This window comes from Lepidochelys kempii, chromosome 14 (assembly GCF_965140265.1).
Source record: "Lepidochelys kempii isolate rLepKem1 chromosome 14, rLepKem1.hap2, whole genome shotgun sequence".
Taxonomy (NCBI): Eukaryota; Metazoa; Chordata; order Testudines; family Cheloniidae; genus Lepidochelys; species Lepidochelys kempii.
In genome coordinates this window covers 12,249,223-12,275,689 of record NC_133269.1, presented here as the reverse complement: position 1 = coordinate 12,275,689, position 26,467 = coordinate 12,249,223, and the positions used below count along the sequence as shown (strand labels likewise).

Sequence of the window (26,467 nt, the reverse complement as noted above, 5' to 3'; positions counted from 1 at the left end):
GCTCTGGTTTATTGTAGTCAGGCAAAGGGAAAGGCACAGGACTGTAGATGAAGGGGTCTCAAGGAAAAACAAAGGTGTTGCTGGTGCCATGTATATGGGCACACGAAAACAGGCATTGTGGAGGTCCACAATATCACAATAGCCATACTAAAATACTTTGAATCTAAGTTCTTTAGGGCAGGGACCATCTTTTTGTTCGGTGTTTGTACAACACTATAGGGTCCTGGTCCATGCTGTCATAATATAAGTTTTAATAATAAAATCCAAAGGGCCCAAAAACCTGAATCATGGATGACTGATGACTCCTTTCTGAAGTTTCTCAAAAATAAATGGATTTAGCAACTTCAGGTTTATTATTAATTTACATTGCATTAGTACCACGAAGACCTAGTTATCCTATGCACTTTACAAGGAAGGACTGGGGCATTAGACACAGGCAGGCATTTTGTACTGCAGGTATTTTTCAGTCTTCCCAGGCATTTGGGTTACCGTGAAAGTCAGTGTAAAAATGAAACCAGAGGGAGAAACTGCTGCTTCTGTGACTTGGGAAAGGAAAAAGAAACTGAGAAAAAGAAGCCATGGCCCAGACAGGCATAATACTGCTGCTTCTTAGTGGAAAGAGAAGGTACAAACCTGCCCAAGTCTATCAAATTAGATGAAGGTTTCTAAATTAGATGAAGGTTCCTGGAATAGCCTTCCAAGGGAAACAGTGGGGGCAAAAGATCTATCTGGCTTCAAGATTAAACTCGATAAGTTTATGGAGGAGATGGTATGATGGGATAACATGATTTTGGCAATTAATTGATCTTTAAATACTCATGGTAAATAGGCCCAATGGCCTGTGATGGGATGTTCGATGGGGTGGGATCTGAGTTACTACGGAGAATTCTTTCCTGGGTATCTGGCTGGTGAATCTTGCCCATATGCTCAGGGTTCAGCTGATTGCCACATTTGGGGTCGGGAAGGAATTTTCCTCCAGGGCAGATTGGAAGGGGCCCTGGGGATTTTTTGCCTTCCTCTGTAGCATGGGGCACGGGTCACTTGCTGGAGGATTCTCTGCTCCTTGAAATCTTTAAACCATGATTTGAGGACTTCAATAGCTCAGACATAGGTGAGAGGTTTTTCGCAGGAGTGGGTGGGTGAGATTCTGTGGCCTGTGTTGTGCAGGAGGTCAGACTAGATGATCATAATGGTCCCTTCTGACCTTACTATCTATGATTCTATGAAAAACCCCCAAGCAGCACAACTGAGGTTGCCAAAACTGGGAAAGTTTTCATTTCCCTTCAAAGAAAATAAATGATATGAAAGGGCAGCTCTCCAAGGGTACATCTACACTGCAACAAAACATCCGCAGCCGGCCCATGTAGCTAACTCAGACTCACAGGGCTCAGGCTGCGGATTATAAAATTGCAGTGTAGACATTTGGGCTCGGGCTGAACCTGGGCTCTGGGACACTGCCCTCTCGTAGGATCCCTGAGCCCAAACACCTTCACTGAAATTTTATAGCCCAGCACCCCAAGCTTTACAAGTCTGAGTCAGCTGACACAGACCAGCCCTGGGTGTTTCATTGCAGTGTAGACATACTAATTATCATTTTTGAGAGTATTGGGTATTTTATTGTTATTTACATAAAGAACCATGGCATTATTCTCAGCACTAACATCAGGATGTGTTAAAATGAGGGGCTATCTACTTTAATGCTATGGAAAAGAAAGTCTGAGGGTGAAAAAACAGCTTAAGCAATTTCCTAACAAATAGCAGGTACCTGGATATGGACTGCATTAGAAACATTGCACTGAAAAGTCTATAGTCTTGCTCCCATGGCACTAGAAACACACACACACACACACAGAGCACAATAAGCTCTGTGTTTCTAGGTGCTTACTGCAGTGAAAAGGTCGGTTTCCCAACAGTCATTGGAGAGGTGTAGTTTTGGATTTAATAAGCAGTGCATACCATCCGTTAATGATGCCTTTAAGAGCAACTACCCACAACTGCAATACCCACAGTGCAGGAGATGGCAGACGCTTTAAAAATGGACCAGCGAGAGAATGTTTTTGCAGATATCAAGGCAGTTGCCTGCTTCCTCCGCACCGCAACTATTTTATTTGGCAACTATTATGATATTTAAGTGAGTCTTAAAACTGAATTAGAATAGTTGTACCAGTTTATGCATTTGGGCTAATAAAGCCACTGTGCTGAAAGGCAGGCTCATCAAAGTGACAAATCACAGAATCTGATTAATCATTCAATTATACCTAGGGCTACATCCATGGACTTCAGTGGAGCTTCGCCAATTTGCACCAGCTGAGGATCTGGCCCTTGTGTAGTACTGTATTAAGTGGGTGTAAACCATCACCCTTCTGATCTGGCAACATTTCTCACTTACATTACACAGGTGTAAATGACTACTCTAGATGCAGGGCAGTAGAGATACAGGCCCTTGGTTAAACAGAGAAGATTCTAAATCTGGCAGCATTAAAAGCGATAAAATGCTGGCAATGATGAAGCAATGTTCACTGAATAAAACTCTTCGATAAAGGGTTAGCAACACTAACAAACCAAGAAGTAGCTCTCCAGACAGTACTCAGTACCACTCCATCAAATGGATGGATTGTTGATATGCCATGTGACCCTGCCTCACTGGCTCAGGCTGATTAGAAAGGTGCTAGCTAAGGACATGGGTTCAATTCCCTCCTCTGCCACAGACTTCCTCTGTGAACATGGACAAGTCACTTAGTCTCTCTGAGTTACCAATCTGTAAAATTGACAACAATTCCCTACTTCATGAGCATGTTGCCAAGATAAACACATTAAAGACTGTGAAGTGCTCAGATAGCACAGTGATAGGGGCTACAGAGTATCTAAGTTAGTGAAATGGCTAGAGTTTTTGTTTTTTTATTTTTGTTCACTGAATGCCTCTTATCCAAGGGTTCTTCACAGCAGCTTGGGCTAGCTACCAGAGTACATAGCTAGGACCTCAGATGGAATTGTACTTGGGTGGCTGGCCTGTGCCACCATATCCACACTGCTATTTATAGCATACTAGTTTGAGCACAGACAGCATCTGTATGTCTAACCACGCTGGGAATCACACCTCCCAACTGCCGTGCTGACGTACCCTTACTTTGAGCCACATCGGGTCAAATTTGACCCGATCTGGTCTCTAAAGCCATGCCAATTACTGGACACCTCTGTTTATATGCACTCACTACTTCACAAGCACAAACCGCTTGTAGGTGCAAATAAACAAGTTCAGACAACTAATGAACTGATTACTCACACAAATCAGATACTTGAAGGTCTGTTGCTGGCACCCACAAGAGTGCTCTCTCAAAAATGTGGCCACATGCAACTGCAGTATGTTTGCAGTTTTAGAAACTTGAATCTCACACTTAACTCCTTACGTTGGAGTGAGGTTTTTAATGATTCCATGGCTTTCACAGAAAAGTTTTTATGTATAAAACAGCCTCAGGACAGTCCCTGTGGTGCTACGATTTCAGTCCGGTTGATACCTGGTATCAACAGTGTTTAAGGGGAAAGCGGTCACTTTCCTCCCAGATTGCAGCTTTTCTCAACTGTCTTCTTAAAATTACCCACCTCAGTAACTGAAATTGTTGTTTCTGCCCATGTAGCAACCTCTGTTTTCCCAGAGGGGGAGGATTACATTTCCTAAGAGCTGGCAGTGTAATAATCCCTTAGGGCAAGACCCTACCTTCCTCAGCCACACTGGGTCACATATATTGCAGTCTTAAATAACTGTTCTTGTTCTCCCCAACATGTTTTGAGATATTGTGGAAAAACTTGTTTAAATTCTTTGCTTTTGCCCTAAAAAAAAAAGATTTTTTGAGACCTAGTTCTCACTGGAATGCACAATTAAATCCCATGAGAAACAAGTAACTGGAGGCCCATAGCTGGCCAGCATGAGAGATGTAGGTTAAATTATCTTTGGCAACAGTTTAGCCTAGGCACCTCTACAACAAGGAGAGCTGTGAACACTGTCTGCATCGTTAATCACACGTACTATCATTAAGATAACCAGCAGGCAAAGAATTGGCCAAGTCACTGAAGGTCAGAAACAGAAATGGCTACATAATAAAAAAGGTTTATTTATTCTACTGGTTTATGTTACTAGAACCCATTAATGGAATAAGCAGCAAATTATAAGGTTACCCCATAAACGTCACTATGCTGACGTTTGATGTGATGAAGTGAGCTGTAGCTCACGAAAGCTTATGCTCAAATAAATTTGTTAGTCTCTAAGGTGCCACAAGTCCTCCTTTTCTTTTTGCGGCTATAGACTAACACAGCTGCTACTTTGAAACCTGTCACTATGCTGAAAGTTAAACAAGAGGGTAGTATTTATTAAACAAGCTTTAGGCTAATAATCCTATAATTTCATGCATGATTTTGACATGCTTTCAAGAATGTGCATTTTTCTAAGGACATTCTTTTGAGAGTCACTAACATGTAGGTTAATGATGTTTCCGTTTTGCTGACCAGAGTAATGCAAAGCACACATATAGACAACTGTAGCAAGTTGAAAGTGAAAGCTCCCTCTCACCTATACATTGAAGGGTTCTGGATTTCCTACGGTGAATTCACAAGCAGAAAAGAAAGTTGCCTACCTTTAACAACAATATTCATCAAAACTGCAACTTTCATGTCTCAGCTGTTGTTTAACATTGCTTTGGCAACATCTCCTCTAACCCAAAAAACTGTAGAGAGAAACTGATCATCAAACTTTTGGAAAGGAAAAAAATAACCACTTGAGGTTAGAGACCAAGCATGGCAAATTTCTGCCCAAAAGGTAAATGTTTCACAAAATAAGCATCTAAAAGCAGTGGTTCCTGGTTTGCAACCTTAAACACAGTGGATGCTACCAGCACCTATTGCAATACCTATATGACGGCTCTGACACTTGGTTGGCTACTATAAATCCCTCTCCTCTGACTAGTTAACTACCATCACAACTCAACCCAGCCATAAGCCAACAGAAAACATGGTGTACTCAGCTTCTGATCCCTTCCTCACGGTGTCCAAATGCAGTTTGTTAGGTTCAAAATGCTGTATGCCTTTTTTCCCCCTCCATGGTTTGTTCAAAATAATACCCACTTTGACTCTGCCATAGAAGAGTATCAAAGGGAAAAACGTAAAAATAAGTTTCACTTGCACACAAAGACGTCTCAGCAGAGCAGGAGTACAAAAAGAGTTGTGCATAGTAAGCTATTGGCCATATCAAATATTAACACAGATTGTAAAGTCACTGAGACGTGGTATCAACTTGCCTAGTGCTTCTTAACGATCTCTAGGTTCGGTCAGTTTCAGAGAACTGGGAGCTGTGGTTTAGTGGATTAGTCAGAACAGGCCATTAATCTCTGCATCCTCAATTTTAATCCAGCCACGAGCAAACTGATTGAAAATCATTCTAACCACGTGACCAGAAAAAGCTCCTAAGCAGTGTTCTCTAACCTACCTGAATCCCTGCTGTGAGGTCACAGTTTAGTGACACTGTTCACAGAAAGCCCATCTTCCTTTTCTGCCTACTACCTAGCAAACCTGGGGCCAAGAAGGTCTGACAGAGTATTGTCTTGCCTAGTTTTAATCCTATCGCTGTCAACTAAGGTCTGATTTTGGAGGGTTGTTATTTTAAATTTCATTTCAGTTTCTGTTCACAAAGCTTGCTTTGTTTCCCCGACTGAAAACCCACCACACATGTCATTTAGGGAAAATGAATCCATAGCGTTACACAGAAAATGCAGACAGGATTCGAAATAAATGTACATCAATGTATACGTGTGTCTTTCCAAACAAGTGCCTATAAATCTAACATCAGGTATTCTGCACATATCACAGTGTACACAAAAGCTATGGGCAGGTCTACATTGCCGTCAGAAGGTGTGATTGCAGCACATGCAGCGAGATCAAAGCTAGTTCGAACAACAGTAGCAGCTAAAGCTCAACATGGGCAGCAGCTTTTCCACTATGTACCCTCAGTCCCTGGTGGGCAGGGCTAGCATGTCTACAGGTGGTGCAATGAAACCTCCCAGCTGCAGTACAGATGTATTCGAAATAGGGTAGAGTTTTTTTAAAAAAGCAAAAGATACTGTGTTACGTATACCTTATCTAGAAAGCTATGCCCCCTTTGTTACCATGAAACCATTGCACGGGCAACGGAGGGAGAGAAAAAATAAAAAATATGTTTTTAAAACCCCTTAAACTTTCCTGGAAGATTTTTTAAACATATGTCCTTGGTCTTACATCCTGGAACCTCCCAGGAACAGAATCAAGTGCTTGGTATCCAGCTGAAGAGAGAAGAATCTCTCTCCTGTTTCTAGACACAGATTTCAAGGCCAGAAGGGACCATTGTGATCATCTAGTCTGGCCTCCTATATCACACAGACCCTAGAACTTCCCCAAAATAATTCCTAGAGCAGATCTTTTAGAAAAACATCCTATCCTGATTTAAAAATAGCCAGTGATAGAGAATCCACGGCCACCACTTGGTAAACCGTTCCAATGGTTAATTTCCCCTCACTGTTAAAAATATTAGCCTCATTTCCAGCCCGAATTTGTCTAGCTTCAAATTCCAGCCACTGGATTGCATTATACCTTTTCCTGCTATAATGTGAATAGCCCATCATCAAATGTTTGTTCCCCTTGTAGGTTCTTATAGACTTAGGATATCCTGGTTCCTGATACAGTCATGTGATCTCATTTTATCTGATGACTGATGTAAGGTCATCTAAGACATACTGCACTCACTGGCTCCCAATGGAATTATCTGGAAAGAGGTAAACCAATCACTGAACGGCAGACCTTTTAAAGGGGCGGAGGCGCTATATTCAATTGTAAGTTACTTGGGTCTCAAATCTGAGCCATAGTTTTATTTTCTCAGGGGCATTTTTTAAAAACAAACAAATGATGTTAATGATAGTGTTAAAGATGCCTTTTTTGTCATATTCAAGCAAAAAGATCTATTTTAACTTTTCAAACATGAAGACATTGCCCTAGTTATAAGCAAAGGCGTGAGGGAGATAAAAATGGGAATGCTGAGAATAACTCTGCCTGAACTATGCTTGCAAAATCTACCCTTGCATAAAACTGGCAGGTGGTTTTTACACATAGAATACAGAACTGTAACTAAATGCACAAATGCATGTTTGGCCAGCAATGTCAAGTGAGGCAAGTGCAAATTTTGCAGGCTCACAGTTTTGACAATCTGGCCTATAAATGTTTTATTTAAAAAAAAAAAAAGGTAAAAATTGAGATTACAATTTTGTTCATATTAACCACTACTATGTTGCCGGTCATTTCTCTGCATTATAATTTTTTGCTTCTGGTACAGTCAAGAGAAAAATGGTACGTATTTCACTGGCGGCCTCTATCAAGTCAGAGTTAAACTACAGTTAATACATTTGTTTTAAAATTTTGAATGCACACCTGCTCCTGTCACATTAGCGACACTAGAACAGTCTAGATCTTCACCCGATATGGAATCCAGATTTTACTTTGATTAAACAAAGTACAGTTTCTGCAGAACTTCAGTAGTTTGATCAAGGATGGTGCAAATTCCTTCTCACATCAAATCAGAGAAGTGTAGAACTGGAAGGGACCTCAATAGGTCATCTAGTCCAACCCCCTGCACTCAAGGTAGGACTATGTAATAACTAGACAATTCCTGATAGGTGTTTGTCTAACTTGTTCTTAAAAACTTCCAATGACAGAGATCCCACAACCTCCCTAGGCAATTTGTTCCAGTGCTTAACTACCCTGACAGTTAGAAAGTTTTTCCTAATGTCTAGCCTAAACTTCCCTTGCTGCAATTTAAGTCCATTGCTTCTTGTCCTATCCTCAGAGGTTAAGGAGAACAAGTTTTCACTCTCCTCCTTGTAACAATCTTTTATGTACTTGAAAACTGTTGAACGCCCCCCTCCGTTTTCTCTACTCCAGTTTAATCAAAGCCAGTTTTTTCAATCTTTACTCATAGGTCATATTTTTATTGCTCTCTGATGGACTTTCTCCAATTTATCCACATCTTTCCTGAAATGTGGCACCCAGAACTGGACACAATACTCCAGCTGAGGCCTTAATAGCATGGAATAGAGTGCAAGAATTACTTCTTGTGTCTTCCCTGAATGAGCACTTCAAAAGAATTTATATTATTTATAATTATGTTTCTTCTTACGCCTCGATCCAGCACAGCACTTAAGCACATGCTTAAGTACCATCAACCTCAATGTGAATTAAGCATATGCTTAAGTGTTCTTCTGTTTCTGGGAGTTAGTGCAGGCACAATAAAAGGTAGATGAAGATAACTATTTTTAGGATGCTAGCATAAAAAACTCACTCAAGGCTACCTATTAAAAATAAAGCACATTATTACTCTATTTTGCATCCCATTCTTCACCAAGTTAAATACCTGTGACTCTAGGGCAAAGGCACAATTACATGAGAAGTCTAGACTGGCAAAGATGTATTCCTAACAACTAGCAAGGCGAGTGCCAGAAGGGTACTGAGGATAAAAAATATGTACCTGCAGGTAACTTAAATTCTGTCTGCAATTACTAAGTGCCACATGGCACCCTCAGGTTGATCTGAGCAGAGTGGAGAAGTCCATGGAGTCTTTATAGATCACTCTGTTTTCCATCAGGAATGATAACATTAAAACAATGAGAAATTGCCCTTAAAAAGTGAGAAGATTATAGTACGAGTTATTCAAAGGGAAAATTAGATGAATATACTGCAAACTGGCTACTAGGAACTAGAGATATCTTGGGTGAAATCCAGGCCATAATGAAGTTAATGGGCAAAACTCCAAATGCCATAGGCTTCAAGGTGATAAGCATTTCACCGCAGAATATTAATTCACATTCATGTGCATGGAACATCCTGTGATTATATTGATATCTAAGGGAATCTGTTGGTCAGCAAGTACAATGTTAATGGAACTAAGACTGGAAGAGACTAATTTAGGCCCTGATTCTCTATAATTCTGTACATTCTGCTGTCATTTACACCAGTGCAAAGGAGGAGTCAAGCACTACCAAATCTGAATGATAATGGCTTAAATGGAATTTTAAATGATGCATAAACTTTGTACATGCTCCCTCCCCACCCAACAGGAGTGAATTTCACCTTAATAGCTCTTGGTCTACATCGGGGGCAGGGGCAGATGTAGCCTCCCAATTCAATGGGTGCACTGACCCCACACTTCTTCCCCTCATCCCATTCTTTCCCTCTTCCTATCGGAAGGGGAAAAGGATTTTAGGGTCTTTCCATCTCCATCCCACATCCAGCCCTGCTCCCCTCTCTGTCCCACACCCACTCTCTGAGTCCCTGGGAAGGAGATTGCAACCTGGAGCGGGCAAGAGCACACAGACCGGGCTGGGCTGCCCTGCCCCGCCCCAGCAGCACAGGCTCCCCCTCAACCTGTCCGTTCACTCGCACCCCAGCTCCCTGCCCCGTCACACCGGACGAGGAGACCAGCCCAGCTTGCCCGACCCCCGATCATTACCCCTCCTTGCTGGCTCAAGGCTTTGCAGTGGTCCCCAGAATAGCTGCCCTGGTTCCAGCAGATGGAGCAGGACCAGGGTGCTGACCACGCTTGGCACTCCCTCTCAACACGAGTGCTGCTTCCCACACCCAGCTAGCTTGAGGCTTCCCACAGTGCCCCAGCATCATTTTATGAGCCCACCTGGGGGCAAAGTGCACCTTTTGTCCCCCTCCCCTTCCCCCATCTGGGCAGCTCTGCCTACATGAGTATACATCTGGGCCTGATTTCCCCAGCTACAGCCTCCACCAATCAGGAGAATCGAAATCAAGATAAGCCTAATGTAATGAAATATTAATGGGCCTAATTCACAATTCTGATACTTCAGCCCTACATTAGGACAACTTAATTGATGTCCGTATAAACTGGTGTAACAGAGAATCAAGCTCTAATGACTGCAATTATATTTGTGTGATATGAGCCCTGCTTTACTGTTGGGGTTTTCCATACCCTATAGCAGGGGTGGGCAAACTTTTTGGCCCGAGGGCCTCATCGGGGTTGCAAAACGGTGTGGATGGCTGGGTAGGGAAGGCTGTGTCTCCCCCAACATCCTGGCCCCCACCCCCTATCTGCTCCCTCCCACTTCCCGCCCCCTGACTGCCGCCCTAAGAACCTCCAACACATTCAACCCCACCGCTCCTTGTCCCCTGACCGCCCCCTCCCGGGAGCCGCCACCCCTAACCGCTCCCCCAGAACCCCACCCCCTATCCATCCCCCCGCTCCCTGTCTCCTGACCACTCACACTCCCGAATCTCCGCCCCATCCAACCTTCCCCTGACTGGCCCCCAGGACCTCCTGCCCCTTATCCAACCCCTCTCCCCCGCCCTCTTACCATGCCACTCAGAGCTGCAGGACAGGCTTATTGGAAAACCTGGGAGGTGGGAGGGCGCAATCCGTGCTGCCCACGCAGCGGCATAACTGCAGGGAAGGGGGAATGGCGCGGGAGGGGCCGGGGCTAGCTTCCCCGGCCGAGAGCTCAGGGGCCAGGCAGGACAGCCCCACGGGCTGGATGTGGCCCACGGGCCGTAGTTTGCCCACCTCGGCCTAGAGACAGTCATAATCCCTCATGATTTCTATAATGCATTCTGACCAGGAATTTTTCCAAATGGTTTTCGAGAAGCTCAGGTATTACTTTTCACCCAGCAGAATGGACAGATCCATTCAGCTGTAATAGACAAAATGTACATTTTGGTGCCGAGGAAGGGAAGGGGGATGGGAACTAGATCTGGGATAGAAGAGAATAGCCCTCACTCCCCATTACCATGCACCTTGTGCAGCCATTCACACCTGTACAAAACAGAGCAACCTGCTTCTGTTCTGGGAGCATTTTATACCCACTTGGCACTATACCACCTAGGTACAAGACAGTGGAAATTCAGGCCCAACGTGAGAGCGACCTTCAGGACTGTTTCCCCGAGTCCCCTCCAGACCCCATTTCTAGTCATTTATCGTGTCCTCCCCCACAGTTCCTAGCATATGTGGGATTCTCGGAGTAAAACAGACAAATGAAAGATCCTCTCATCCCCTTACGAGAGTGGAAAATGAGAGCGAAAACAAAGAAAGACAAAGGTGGCCGGTGTCTCAGGCAGTCTTTCTGGATTCGGCCTTTTGGGCCCAGTCTATCAATGGGACCATTGTCTTCTAGTGGGGTCTAACTCCAGGCCCTCCTCTGGGGGTGTGCTGCTTTGCAGCTGGTCTGTGCAGCTTCAGGAGCAGGTGAGGCCTGCGATGGTCTTCCTCTTGGCTGACCTGTGTCTGCTGTCAGCAGTCTCTGAGGTGGAGCAGTCCTGCTCCTTTTCACGAACCCTTCCTGTGGCAGGTTTTCCCTTTTTAAGCTCCCCCCGCTCTGCCCCCGCAGAACAAGCCTTGCAGGTGCGCCTCATCGGTGCTGAACTGGCCCAGAAGAGCTCGTTAGTCTCCTCACCACCAGACAGAGAGCCTGTCCCTTCACCAAGCCCAATATAATGAGAGCGCTTAACCCAACTATGTGGTGCACAAGACAAAGGGATGAGTTCTAGCAAACAGGCACCAATTTGAAGGTTAACCTAGTAAGCGTTAGATTTATCCTCTATTTGATCTGTTCCAGGTTCTCAAAAGCCTTTGGAATTTGTAGTTTAACACAAGGCACAAATAAAAGAAAGCAAATGATATTTAGCGAGTAATAAGGCTTGAGTAATAAGTCAAGCTCCAGTAAACCTATGGAGAGGCCAGAGGCTAAGAACAAGAGAAGAGAATGTGATCACATATTCAAATTGCCCTGCAAGGCCTCAAGTGCTGAAAGCTTTAAAGGTAACATGTTTTGGCAAGCAGCAAGGCCAAGGAGCTCAGGGCCTTCTGCTCTTCTATGTAAGCTGTCCCTACACAGGGCAGTGGCCCTAGAATCCTTCCACCATGGGCATGCAGTTTGCCTCATGCTACAGAGGCCAAAATTAAGTTGGCTAACCTGCAGATTTCAGGGAATCCACCAGAAGATGAGGGCTTTTTGCCTCAGCACAGGCCAGGCCCCTTGGCTTTCCAAGTCCTCTTGACAGAATAGCTCTTTAGCTATGGAGGTGGAGGGCTATTTCATAGAGTGGAACAGGAAGCTGCACAAATTCCTGCAGGGTCAGTCTGCAGTAACTAGCATGGTTTTTCCCTGCAGATTGCACCTCCACCCTTGCCTTGCCCCTTTTCACCCCACAATGGTAAAGCTCTCCCAGATTCCATGCCATTGCCAATCAGTTGCTGGAGTGCAGACTTCCTTCCACTCACAGAAACAAAGGGCAACACTGGGGCATTAGAAATACAAAACTAAAGACTAGGGCCTGTAATTCTCCGAAGCCATTTTTATTAGGATGTTTTAAAGAGTTAATATATCAGTTTGGTCTTAGGCCCAAATTCTGACCCTGACAGTGGCTGGGCCAACTCGCGCCACCTGTGTGAAGAACCACTGAATTCAACAGGGCCATGTCTGTGCACAGTCAGAATCAGGGCCTGAGGCTAACCCAATAAATGGAAGGGTTGGGAGAAGCTGAGGAGAGAGAAAATGGAGAACAGTTTAACAACATTTAAGGATTAACGCTTAACATCCCTGTTGGGTGATCTTGGGGAAGTCATTATACCTTTGGGCCTTATTGTCCCCCATTCTGCAGATGGGGAAACTGATCCTTACCTTCCTTGTTTAGTACTGTGAAATCTAAGAAGAAAAGTTTACACGAGAGCTAAGTATTTATTAATAAAAGGCTTCTTTTGTTCATAACTTACCTAAAATAACACTGTGTTGATGGACCCATATCCTACGGTCCTCGCTCAGACAAAACTCATGTAGAAATCACAGAGAGTTCTTCAGACTTCCCTATTCAAGGCAGAATTAGGACTCATATGTTTCGAGACTTCAGTCATTCAGAATCTCTTTCTCCTGGCAACTACACTTCTCCCGGCAACTACACTTCTCCCTTCTGTAATTGAAAACTGCAGTTTCCCATGTAATAAATAAATATAATTCACCTGCAAAGGAGACGGATTTCCTCTCACGTAAGGACAAATGACTCGCTGTCCGCTAAACCTCATTTTCAGGTGGCTCTATGATAAAATGTATTTTTCCTATTCAACAAGTGGGCGTAAACACACCCTTGCTCTTCAGAGCGCGCAGAGGACAATGTATTTCCTTTTGCCACCACGTGTAGCAAGCACAGATCAATGCTCTCTCCAGTGGCCAGCTCGTGCCACCTCGCCAAAGGAGTGACTCTACGTGGGGAAATTCCTGCAGTTACCCACCTAAATAACCTGTTGGGAGTGCAGGAAGGCGGTAGGGTTTGCCAAAAGGCATGCCCATTCCACCTCTGTTTCAAATCACACAGCTGTCCATACACCCATGCACCCAGGGCATTAGGTATCCTGTACTACTCCCTAGGCCTCTCCCCCCGCAATGGTATGACAGGTGCTACAGAAGCCCTGCTATCCTAGTTTCTCAACACATGACTGGAGCAAAGGTTTGCTGGAGCAGAGCAGGACACTGTGAAAGTTCATAGTGGGAAGGGTCAGCAGTAACTTCAGCAAGAAATTGCCTGCAAATCTGCAAGGAGGAAGATGTCGCATAAGGTGGCTCAATCTATCCCCATGGACAGATACTGCTCCTAAAAGCTACTGATACAAGGTGGCTTCAGAGGAAAGGAATAATAATGCTGATTAGTTTCCTCTTTCTTCCTGCATGTGCTTAATGGGCACTTTGGGCCAATAACTGCACACCTTTTCATCCACTCCAATTCTAAAAGTTTGACAACATGACCTCATATCAGGATAAATATACTGCACACCAAGGGCTGATCATGTAATCTGCTGACACTTCTTGCAAAGTGCTGATCACCTTGAACTCCCATGGAAGAAGTGCAAATGGACAATGATTGTTCAGGGTGCTCCCCACCTAGCAGGGTCAGACAGGTATGAACATTATTTGTTACACTATGATGTAACACTATGATGTCTATTTTCATCCTCTATTTCTCAAAAGGTTTTACCATCTTTTAGTGAGTTATTTGCAAAATAAAACTATAATGGTATTTTACTGTCAAATATTTACGTTACAACAAGTGATACTGCTTGGGAATTTAGGTTCAACATTTATTTTATTATAAAAACAAAGATTTACAAGACCTCTATAAACAGAAAATGTATTTTTGTATGGAATTTAAAGGGGGAAGCCAATGACAACAGGTACTTGGTATAATTTTGTTTGCAGCTTTCTCCTTAGTCTATCACTGAACCATTGTGTTAGAGCGCGGAAACCATAAACTGCTAGTCTCTTTCCATTTTTCAAGCTGAGTAAAAGGCAAATACTAAACCAGTAGCGCAAAGTCTTGTAGTGCCCCAAGAATATGTTGGTGGACCCCTTTATAACTAGATGGAGCCTCACTGAAGTTAGAGGCAGCACAGGGATCTGCCATGCACAGCAGTTTGCCAGATCAGGGCCAGATTCTCATTTACCCCAAAACCACTTTCCATCATTATAGCAGTGCCAAAGGGCTTTATAAAGTGGGTGTGAATGTTATTCTATATCGCCTCAAGCTTCCTCTAACTGTCAACAATTAAGCACCTGGATTTAAGAAGAAATTTTCCCCATGGGCATGTTACTGCCCAGTTAATAAGTGTGGGGGACTTACACTTGTCTCTGAAGCATCCAGTACTGGCCACAGGTCACAGACAGGATACTAGATTAGATTGACTAGTTTAACATGATATAGCGGTTCCTATAATAATTAATATCTGCCTTTAGCACACTCCACTGGAGGACCGCAAACTACTTCATAATCATTAATTAAATCTCACAACATCCCTGCAAGATGGCTAAATCAGCAAGAATGGTATTATCTGTGTCATTACATTTGAATTAGATGGTCTCTTACTTTGGGTTGGTTTCTAAACAGTAAATCCCACTGGAAAATGCCACTGCCAGTATTTATAAGGAACATCATTCCTTTTTTATTTCCTATTTATTGTTACCATTACAGTTCGTCTACCATAATAGACTTTTGTTTGCTAGCTGGAATTCTCAGTTGTTGACAACCACTTTTTTTAGTATGGTTATGTTTGCACTGTAATGCCATCAAGCAATGCAAACATAACCACACTAAAAACAGAAACAATGACTCTCAACAGTCCATTTAAATCCTTTACTTCTACTTTCTACTCCTCCAAACATGGACTATAAATAGAATAAAAAAGGGATTGGGGCAAGATAATCAATTTATCCCCATGTGTCAAAGGGTCGCCATAACTATGACTCTTACCCAGCTCTGACCATGGCACAAGGTTGTTGCAAGCATACAATAAAACAAATATATGAACTTTTCTATCAGCAGTCATGTTTCAAAGGTACTGTAAGGCCTGGACACTACAGCAATTGCAAGGCCATCTAAAAACCTATTAGCATGGGATCCAAAAAGCCAATAGAAGCACAGCTCTGATTACAAGACAAAAATGCCAAGCAGGCTTAATTTGTGATATCCAAAGAGAAGAATTTATTTAGATTATTAGGATCCTGACAAACAAAAAGGACTTTCAGTAGATTTTTTCCCTTTCTGGACAAGAACTAACACTGTGGCCTGCTATTTCCATTTACACCATGAAAGAGGTTCACTTCCTGCCAAAAGAATGTTAGTCATCAACAGGTCAGCAATGATGCATAGCTTAAGCTACAAAAAGCATCAGTTCTCCAACCTATAAGCAGCAGTAATGTACAGTAACACTTTGCCAATCATACAGGAGCATTCAAAGCACTAGTTTTATGGTAAGCAGGTACTCCTTGTTCATTGGTGTACAGGGAATATTCATGATGCAAAAGCAAAGCTATCCACCATTTAAACCCTTGATTTAACATCTAGGTTGTTTGCTAAAGATATAATGACAAACCGCTTGTGGAATCTCAAGAGCAAAACCAGAGAAACTAGCATTAGTTGAATTTGAAAACAACTGTATCTTAGAGTCAAGAAGGTCTTCTACATCTATGATCACTCTTAGCCCCTCCAACTGGGAAGTACTCATTATTATTTTAATGTTGTCTAGTAGGCTTGGTGTCTAGTTCAGTTTCATTAACAATGAGACTGAATAGCAAGGCCAAAAGATAGCTTTAGGAACAGCAGATTTTAATCATAGCTGTTTGAGAACAATAGCAGAGATTACAGCTCTCCCCCTTTAGGTTTATTTGTCGGACAGAAAAAACAGTTTGTTATAACATCTGCAAGATTATTCATAAACTTCCCTTTCCCATATACTCACAGCAGCAAAAAATAAGTACATAGTTTTACCGCCTATCTGGTCATGTGTTCTAGCTGGCAAGCTAATGAAACGAATAGGATAGTTGAAAATATAAAAAGGATATGAAAATATTTATAACAGACTACAAGGTCATTTCAGTAGCATTTAAAAAAAACAGGAGCAACTTAACACCCTTTGAAAGAGATGAAACATCTGTGGTACTTCCAACATGAGGAGGCATTCAAAGCATTTAGAGCTCCAGAGGCAGAGCGGTCAAATCATACAACTAGTTCCAACCTGAAAGTCTTAGGAACCGAAAGTCCTTCCTAATCCCTGCAAACATCTGGCCTCAATCCTTCGGTCTGATACGAACTGAAGGCCCCAAGTCAATGCAGATTTCCGACTAACTTCAATGGACTCCATGCAAGGCTAAGGGCCTGCCCACGCACTTTAGTTTACAGGACTGGGACCCAAGAGACCATCATACACAGGATGCCAGAAGCTCTAAGCCATTTAACATACCAAACTAGTGTCTGTATATTCCCATATATCATTATGTCTAATGATGGCACATCAGTTGCATGTACTCCCATGTATGCATAGTTCTTTCCCCTGGAAGCTTACACTGTTTACTTATCAGTAGCCTTCTACCTTCACCAAAATCATAAGAAAAAACCACTTTTGTAGAAATATCTGAGTAATTAAATTTCCATAGTTTTTGGTCCTGAACTACTGATGTACAGCACAGCAATAGCAACTAATAGATGGAACTCTCGCCTACCTTACTTCTACAACATTGAAATTCCACTGACTACAACTGACTTACTTCTGTAGTATACTGGTGTGGGACAGTAGTGTCAGGCCCTACAATTTTAGGTGCTCATATATAGGCCTGGAAAGGGGGTGAGCCAAGTAGGCTTTGTGTTCTCTTTGTGCTTCCCAAATCCTGGGGCCATCCAGGAGCTAGTTCAACCCCCAGCACAATTCAGAGCACCTTAAGAGCTATTCTGCATTATGCCAGCTGGTAACCGCCCCCAAGAGACCATAACACCAGTTAAAGATCAGATGTCATGCAGCAGTGCTCCAACACACCCTCTCTCACCTCCAGCCACACCCTCAATACCAGGGGAGGCTATAACAGTTTTAGACTACCAAGGAATTCCTCCATGTGGGAAGCCTTAGCTGCCTGCTGAATTGGTGCAAAGGTAAGGGGCCATACGTGTCTGGACAACAGCCAACTCCTAGCAAGGATGAGACTATTCTCAGATAAGAGATCTGGGGGACTGCACGCATTTCATTTACATGAGCTTCTTATTGACGAAGGACATTACGCAGTACTGTATCACAATTACTGTATGCCACAAAGAACCTGAGTATCCAAGTTCCACGAACTTTTCTATTGAATGGATCCAAAGAGCACTTGTTTAAGCAGAAACCTGAATATGAATGCACATGAAAACTTATTTTTTTTACATGTAACATACTGCAAAGGTTTGAAGAGAGCATCTTCTATTACACTTGGTGGACAAATGTCTAAGATCATGAGAACATTACACAAGGTTTATGTAAGTGACTGTAGAAGCAAATGTGGCAGCCATTATGTGAGCAGCAACATCCCACCCATAGCTGTGAACATTGCAGTTAATTAATCTATGGTGGTATTACACAGGAAAGGAATTTTGGCCGTGATAGCACAGACCATAATCCCCTTGCCTTTTACTCAGTGTCAGGATTATCTGCAACTCCCTTGAAATAGCAGCCAGAACGGATCTTTTTTTAACATCCTGTCTAAAGGACGACATCTCCATTGGCACAATATTCTGTCAATGCCACGCTATAGCATCATTAAAGGACATGAATCTATATCTGAATCAGACGGAGACACTATTTACAAAAGCATTAGAAATGCATCAGTATATTTTTTTAAAGAGGGTTTTCATTCCTTTCTATAGCATTAAAATGATTTATCATTCACACAATCAAAGCTCAGTTCTCTTTTTAAAGATCTTCAAGCATCAAAAATCCTAATTCAGTGTTCAGAGAAAATAAAAGATATCTAGCTTAAGAACACGTGCAAACAAATATACAAACAAAAATACTTGTTTTGAAATAAATGTCACTAAATCAAATGTATATAAATACACAATTGTTTTACTTCTGCATTCCAGTCCCATTCCTCCCAGACCAATCTAACAGATCATTAATTGAGGCACAGATAGTTAACTGATGAAAGAGGAACATCAGGTGGAAGGTGACTGATGAATTCATTCTTTTAAAAAAATGTGTCAGTACTTCTTTTAGTAAACAAAACTCTGCTTCCTTACCTGGAACATCACTAACATGCTACCAAAATTAAAGCTGCCTGTCATAATATTTGAGATATAAATTATCTTTTCTATTAGTCTTCCTTTCCCAATCTACACAAGCTGTCACATGGGAGGGAGGAGGTTATGACATCAGAAAGTGGCAAGCATGTGTTAAGACTGCAATCTTCATGCTATACATGAAATAGAAGTGCATAACTGGGTAAGAAGCTATATTCAGTACAATTTATATTTTGATATGCATACAAAAGACTGCCTGAAATAAAGTTTCATATATTTCTAGCCAAAAATTTTTATTATGTTTATTAATATAACCAGTCAACAGATGGGGTAAGGAAACCTAGCTTTCCATATTCAGCTGATAACCAACAATGTCATTTTGAATTGTATTCTCTGGTGACGTATGGACTATGTTAAACAGGGACCAATCCAACACTCATTGAAGTTAATGGAAAGACTCACACAGACTTAAATGGACTTTGAATCAGGCCCTCAATAAGTGCAAGTGAAAGATGGTGCTGCATACAGCACCAACAGAAAAAGCAGTCATACTCCATCACTAAAATAATTGACAAAGAAAAAATGCTATAGTTAATTTAAAAATAATTTAACTTTTGTAATTTCCAAGAAATGTATTTCTAGAGCACTTTCCTTGGTTAGTTTCCTTCTTGAACCTCAAGCATTATCAAATGATCACTGTATATGTTTCCCTAATATGCTACAGAGCATAGTGCAAAAAAGGGCAGCGGGGGGGGGGGGGGAAATGAAGCATTAGTGCCAAGCAGATATCTGCAGATCTTAATCCCTCTTTCTGAGATGACAAGTACTAAGAATCCATGAAAAAGGAGGATTCCTGGGGGGGGGGGGGGGAAAGGGGGAAGAAATATATGGAACTGAAGGCTAAAAGGTATGTAAACATCCTGTATGAGGTTAAAGCAAACTATCTGAGGCCACACAGCAAAAAGCAGCCTGTAGTTCACTGTATTCCTTAAAAAATAAAGGATGGATATCAGACTGTTCTCAGTGCTAGAGGGAGATGGAGAGCCAAGAGAGCCCCTGCAGGACTTATCCCACTCCGTTTCAGAAGCAGGGTTTTGATTTGGGTGGCAGCGGGTGACACAGAGGAGATCAGGGGATACTATCCTGTGACCATCTCAAGATGTTAATCTTCAAAGTGACAAGAATATTCCTCTTTCCCATGCTCACACCACAGAGTTCATTATTCCATTGCTGTTATTTTAAAGGATGACGTCTAATTTGAAAAGTGCTAGACAGCTGGCGAATCACACTGGGTTAGACAGCAAAGTGTGAGGCTGGGATGAAAGAGGCAGTGGGGGGTGGGGGGTCATGCCATTCTAAGGAGTGAGAAGGTGGATTACCCAGGTGGCACATATGAGAGTGGATTAACACAAGGGCAACCCGAGATGCTGCCAGTATGAGAGGACATATCACCCAGATGCAGAGGGTGCCAATCTGAATGCCAGCAGTACCAATGCAGGGAAAGGGGGCTGGATTACTCAGGGGGCTGGATTACTCAGGGGGCTGATGCAGGCACTACCAGTCCAGGGGCAATATGAGAGATGAGGCAGGTGCAGATCATGCAAAATAAAGTAGATCTTGCCAATGTGGGGAGGGAAGGAGGTTAGTGCAGGTGATGTCAATCCAGCAGTTGAGAAGCTGAATTAGACCAGGGACTGGTGCAAGGAGTGCCGGTTGGTACAGATGCTGATGGTCGCTGAGGAGCTACAAGTTTTGCTAAGCGCTCCTGGCTCTGATCTAAGGCCCAGGTGGCTCTCCCTCCCTGCAATGGAATAGCCGATGCTGTCAGAGTTCCCATTCAAAGGCTTATGCAATGACTCCAGGGTAGAGGCAGCCTGCAGGGAAGAGAAGCAGATCAGGCAGCTTGGATCCCCCTGGTGCCATCCCAAACTAGAAAACTGGCTGGCTCCCCCACAGTTGCTCCTGCAATATAATTATTCCAGCATGACTGACCTGACAAATTAACGAGCTAACCAGGACTTCTGAAGTAGAAAAGCCTGTTTTCCCCAAGAATAAATTGCTCTAATCCTTAACACTAGATCCCCTGCCATGCCTATTCATTAATTGGACAGGCTCTGGTGACAACCGAAATTACCTGACTTCTGCAGAATGGTAGAGATCTTTGCAATCTTGAAACTAAAGAGTCTGAAACAGGATTCCCAGCCATACTGTTGGAGATTTTTTAAAATCCTTTTACAGCACACACAAACACACACACGCTGTAAACCTTTATTACATACACTGGTCACTACCATTCCTTCTTTTGCAACCCCTAAAAAACGTAGCACACCAAAACATGAAAACTGTACCAGTGAACTGCAATCCTTTTAAAACCCCCAGATCAACCGAGTTTTAGCTCTGTAAAAGCCACGACATGCTGGGATTACTGCAATGTAGCAATTAATTATTGCTATCACTGTGTGTTAGGAATGACTACCAGCGTGCTACCAAACACTGCAATTAATTACTGCAACTAATGCACCGTAATTAATGCACTGCTATCAGAGTAAAGAGTGGGGCAAAAGGCACCTAACAAATCGCTCCAACTAATTTAGCCACGATTAGCGCTGCTATTTTTTAATTGTATTTCTCGCACATTTACGGACGATGAAACCCGAATACAAGGCCTGGTATTTCACCCCACATGTTCGCTGCGTACCTGAAATGCAGACGATGAAATTGGCTTGCAGAAGAAAAAGCACCTCCCAAACAATTTCCATCCTCCGATTCTCATGCCAAGTGCATCCCTCGGCGAAAAGAAATAACAAAGATCAATATCGCAGTTTGAAGGATCCCAGCAAATCTCCTTTCGGACTTCCAGACTGTATTCCCCAGATGTGCTGACAACACATGTCCGAGCTCTCTCTCTGCACGGCTCAAGTGAGATCCCTTCCCTTCCTTCGCCCTCCAAAAAAGACCAAGAAGAAGGTAACCGCCAGCCCTGGGCTCTTCCTCCAGGAGTGAGACAAAAATCCACCAGATCTCCCAACAAGACATAGACAACCAACGCCAGCTGATCCGGTCCGGAGAGTCTCTATTCCAGGGCAGCCAGCTGCAAGTTACCCCCAAACTCTGCACGACTCACCGGGGCAAAGCCACAAAGCCCCATGCCGGGGGAGGAAGGTGGGTTTCCTCTCTTGCTTCTACAAAGTGATCAGAAGGAGATTAATACACGTTGCTACGCATGAGACAACCCCCCCCATGCGTTTTATTTCACGTACATAACACGGACTAGAGAACACAACATCATAGCCCGCTTCTCCTTCCAAAACGCTTTGGCTCCCGTAATTCCCCTTCCAGCAAACGAGATCTTCCGCAATGCAACTGCAGGGGTCGTTCTTCCCACGTCTACGGATTTCCCCTCGCCTTGTTTCCAAGTTAGAGGGGGAATCACACCGGGGGCAGAAACAACAGACCGGTGGGGTTCGCCTCCAATCTCTGATTTGCATCTACCAGTTTGCTCAGGTTAATAAAGCCTCCAAAGCACCAAGCGAAAAAAACAACGTGGCGGGGGAGGGGGGTTCGTTTTATTTTAAACACACAGGCGCGCCCCCAAATGAAAAGCTGCCCCTTTAGGTCTCCGCGGCGAAAGGGCAGGCAGCGGTGGGGTGCAGCTGAGCGCCATGAGGTTAGGTTGATGGGGTGCAAACGTGCAGAGGGAAATATGCGACTGTATTTTAAAACTTATTTAAAACAAAAACAAGCAAGTTTGCACAAGTTGGGGGGCGAATACGGCCAGGAGTTAGCAAAAAGTAGTTCTATTGCAGCGGGTAGATAATTGCTTTCCTGAACCCCCATTACTTCTACGCAATTGGCCCGCCCCCTCCCTCAAACACACACACACACACTATTTTAATACAACCATTTACTTACCCCCGCAAAAACGTCCGTCCTTTCCCCCCCACTCAGCTCATGTGGGATGGGGAACTCCTGCCTGCAGTCCCCACCATAACAGAGGTCACGCAGCTTGCTGCAGCCCCCCAGACTCCTATGGAGAGCTTACAGCACAACCGCGCTGTGCCGAGGACTGGGACGCCTTCTCGCGGAAGGGAACCTTTTCGCTGGGGGCTGCAGGGTGCTCGCCGCCCGCGCCGCTCTCGGCCGAGCTCACAGGCGCTTGGCGAGGCACAAGCGCGCGCACAGGCGCGAGCCGGCGGGCGAGGCAGGCAGCGTTCCGCCGGGGAGGCGGCGCGCGAGAAAGCGGCCGCAGCTGCGAAAGAGGCCGCCCCAGGTTAGCAGCCAGGGCTGGACTAGCTCAGCTGCCTTGGTGGGGGGGCAAGACCGGACAGGGGAGGGAGGAGAAAGGCGGTAGGAGATCATCACTACTGCTGTAACCTCGGCTCTGCGTACGACACAGTCCGAAAGCTTCTTCCCGCTTTATTTTAAAATATGGACTAGTTGGTGTTGCCAAATAAATAAATACACGAATAATAGGGTCACCGTGTTGTTTTATTGGGGAGGGGTAGGGCGGGAAATGGCGGCAAGGTTAAAAAGCCCGGGGGGGGGAGAGTAATTTAACAGATTCTGGGAGACCGAGGATGCATGAGGCGCTGTTTGGGTTATAGATGAAGCGGCAAACGAAGGGCAGGTGTGCAGGAGTGATATTGCATTAGGCTTCCGCCTACCTTTGATGCACGCACGATGGATTGATCCATAGGATGAGAGAAGGAAGTGGGCTTTGGGTGATAAACAGAAAATCCCAGCTCAGGGCAGGTGCGCAGAGGTGATATTGCAAATGCTCCAGCTGAGGATACTTATATAGAGATAATTGATCATACAAAGGGCGAGGGAAAGAGAAGAGACAGGCAGCATTGAGTTAGAAATCCTAAATTGGGGCAGGTGTGCAGAGGTGATATTGCAGATATTTCAGATGAGGCGCCATGCATAATGGATTGAGTATAGGGTTGGGGGTTATAAATAAAGCTCCAAGCATAGGCTGGCGTTGTTAAATGGATCTTTGCTCGCCTTTTAGTAGCAAATGAAGCATGTCTCGATAGCAGACTGAGATAGTAGGGAGTCTTTGGGTAAGAGCTTTCAAACCTCAGACAGGTGGTTATTTGCATGGACAGGACTGATCAATTCAGAATCACTGTGTCTGCGTTCAATAGCGATAAAGCTGGCTTACTGCGTGCAGTTCTCTGGATTCTTTGCTCAAAAAGAAATAGATAGGACAAATTGGAAATATTAGAAGGAATTAATCAGGTGTCTAGGAGTCAACTTTATTGTTTGCATTCATTTTGTTAGTTCTTATGGGAGTCTTACTGTTCCTAAGATTGCAGCAGCCTTTGCTGATGTTAAAACTATGAGCTGTATACACCAACAAGTTAGTTGCCAACATCTGTTCTTTAAAAACTGCTCTGTGTGGATGCATAGGATCTTGCTCATGTCATTAGAGAGTCATGAGTGGATTTAAAGGAATTCCAGTCGCTTAGTAGTGGATTTTCAGGAAGTGGTGCAGCTGTGTAAAAAGGGGCCATTTTTCTCTTTAAGGTGATTGACAAAGACTGGATGTACGTTGAACATGTATCTTATAAAAAAAAAAGTCAAGAATTAAATTATTTTTCTTTTTTGTCAGTTTGAAAATTTCCAGGATCTGGCAAAGTGAGGCATCATGTGAAAACACAAATAGTTTGTGTCACTATGTCTTAATGTGTTAAGAGGTTTGTAATACCCACAAACATTGGGGGAAAAAAAACTGATCTAGACTCTTTCCAGAGTAAGAACAATTACTCTGGATATGGCTCATGCCTTTTTAAAGAAGGCAGAAGCCTTTCAGATTCATCCTTCTAGTATTACTTTGCTGAAGACACATCAGGAACAAATAAGAATTATTATGGGGTTTTGAACCTGAGTTTGCAAAATATTTTGTGGTGTGTGTGTGTGTGTGTTCTCTCTTCAGAACACCAGGAAATGTTGCATCCTATTTAAAGTTCTGGTTTTTCAATGTTTTTTTTTTTTTTTCCTAGCAGGAAAAAATCACTTCAAGTTGAATTGTAGAGGGAAAGTACCATATTCTGTCTGTCTATTTTACTATGCTGGTCATGTTTATGAATGCCTTAAGAGAAACTCAGCAAACATTTCCCGTCTCTGCTATGAACATTTGTTCAGAGGTGTTTCCACAGTCCTCTAATATGAAGGTTCATTCAGATCGATGTTCATCTTCTTTAGATTTGGCCGTTAACCTCCTTTTGGGCTTTCCTGGATCATTTCTTACAATGTCATCAAAGTTCAGAACAAAATAATTGCTTGGAACATGCCCCAGTGTTCAAAGTCAGACTTTCTGAAATAAGTCACAGCTTTCTGTGGATGAAGATCCACAAGGATTACAATAGGTTGACTTATCAGAAGATCCTTAAACAGGACATTAACTTGCATAGCATAGGAGTCAGAGACAGTCTAGCACAGCCAGTTTCTTGGCTTGGTACTTAGACTCCCTACCACCTCAAGCCAAGACCCCTTTTAAAGATTGGGGAACTGAGCCCCTGAGTGGTTAAGTGACTTGCCCAAAGTTATACAGGAAGCCTATAGAACAGCAGGGACTTGAATCCAGGTCTCCCATTTCATAGGCTTGTGCCCTGACCACTGCACTATCCTTCTTCTCTACTGTCACTTGTTGACTCCCCTCAAAAACAAGGCATTGGCTACTTCTATTCACTTGTGTTTAAGGCTTTGGATGTGGTAGGGCTGGATTCAGTTCCTGCCTCTGCCACACACTTCCTGTGTGAGCTCAGGTGAGTCTTTTCATCTTTCTGTGCCTCCGCTTCCCAACTGTAAAATGGGAATGTTAGCACTTCTCTATTGTGCAGGGAGGATAGAGTCCCACATTTGGGAAGTCACCCTATATTGGAGTGATAGCCTGCAGAGTGAACATCTCTAGCTGTCTCTTCTTAACTGAAGCAGCCAGGCAAGGAATCTCAAATTTTTGGTTTACTGCATGGGTTTGTTTTTAAAATGGTGGTGGTATTCCAGTAGTGCCTCAAATCCCTAACCAGCTTTGAGCCCCTACTGTACTAGTCACTAAACCAACTAAATGGAAGACTCTCCCTGCCCTAAAGAACTTACTAGACAATACAAAAGAAGGACAAACACAGACGGCAGATGACAAATAAGCAAACAGTCAAACAAAAAGATCTTCTAAGTTGTCATTTCTCCTCAGTCCCTCTCCCTTTCCCCACAGTAAACATCTTCCCTCCCATTTCCCTCTACCTAGCTGCCACAGAAAATCTCCATCACTGCCCTTTGTGAACACAATACCATGACAGAAAATGTCACTGCTGCCCAATTGAATCACATGAGTTGCTATAGTTGGAATATCAAGTAGTTGCAATGTGTTTTCTAAGGCACATTAGAATATAAATATTAAAGACCTTAGCCTGCACCTTATGCTCATGCAAAATATCCATTCAGGAATTTTTCCTGAGTAAGAACGTCAGGATCAAGCTAATTGTTGGGCTAGGAGAAATGGCCTGAAGTTTCCTTATCCCCTTAGCTCAACAACTGAGCCATCATTTTGTCTTATTGTTTGGATCACCAGCTGGGAAGAGTTGAAGGGAAACAGGGGGCATAGTGTTTCATGCTAGCAGGGAAGCAGGACTTCTTGCAGAAGGCTGCCTTACGAGGAGAGGCTGAGGGAACTGGGGTTATTTAATCTGCAGAAGAGAAGAGTGAGGAGGAATTTTATAGCAGCCTTCAACTACCTCAAGCAGGGTTCCAAAGAGGATGGAGCTTGGCTGTTCTCAGTGGTGGCAGATGACAGAACAAGAAGCAATGGTCTCAAGTTGCAGTGGGGGAGGTCTAGGTTGGATATCAGGAAACACTA

General features: G+C 43.5%; 1 protein-coding gene across 3 annotated transcripts in view; it reads right to left on the bottom strand.

The window, feature by feature from the left end:
* CA10 (carbonic anhydrase 10) overlaps positions 1–22,816 on the bottom strand; it is a 339,096-nt gene extending 316,280 nt beyond the window's left edge. Inside the window, exons 1-2 of one of the 3 annotated variants that reach the window (XM_073310788.1) lie at positions 22,522–22,816; positions 21,308–21,791 (exon numbers count right to left, since the gene is read on the bottom strand). In XM_073310788.1, coding sequence (XP_073166889.1) covers positions 21,308–21,368 — 61 coding nt within the window. In that variant the 5' untranslated portion in view covers positions 21,369–21,791; positions 22,522–22,816. The remainder of the gene's footprint in view (positions 1–21,307; positions 21,792–22,521) is intronic. The other 2 variants (XM_073310787.1, XM_073310786.1) reach the window with 2 other exon arrangements.
* Positions 22,817–26,467: the final 3,651 nt, after the last annotated feature.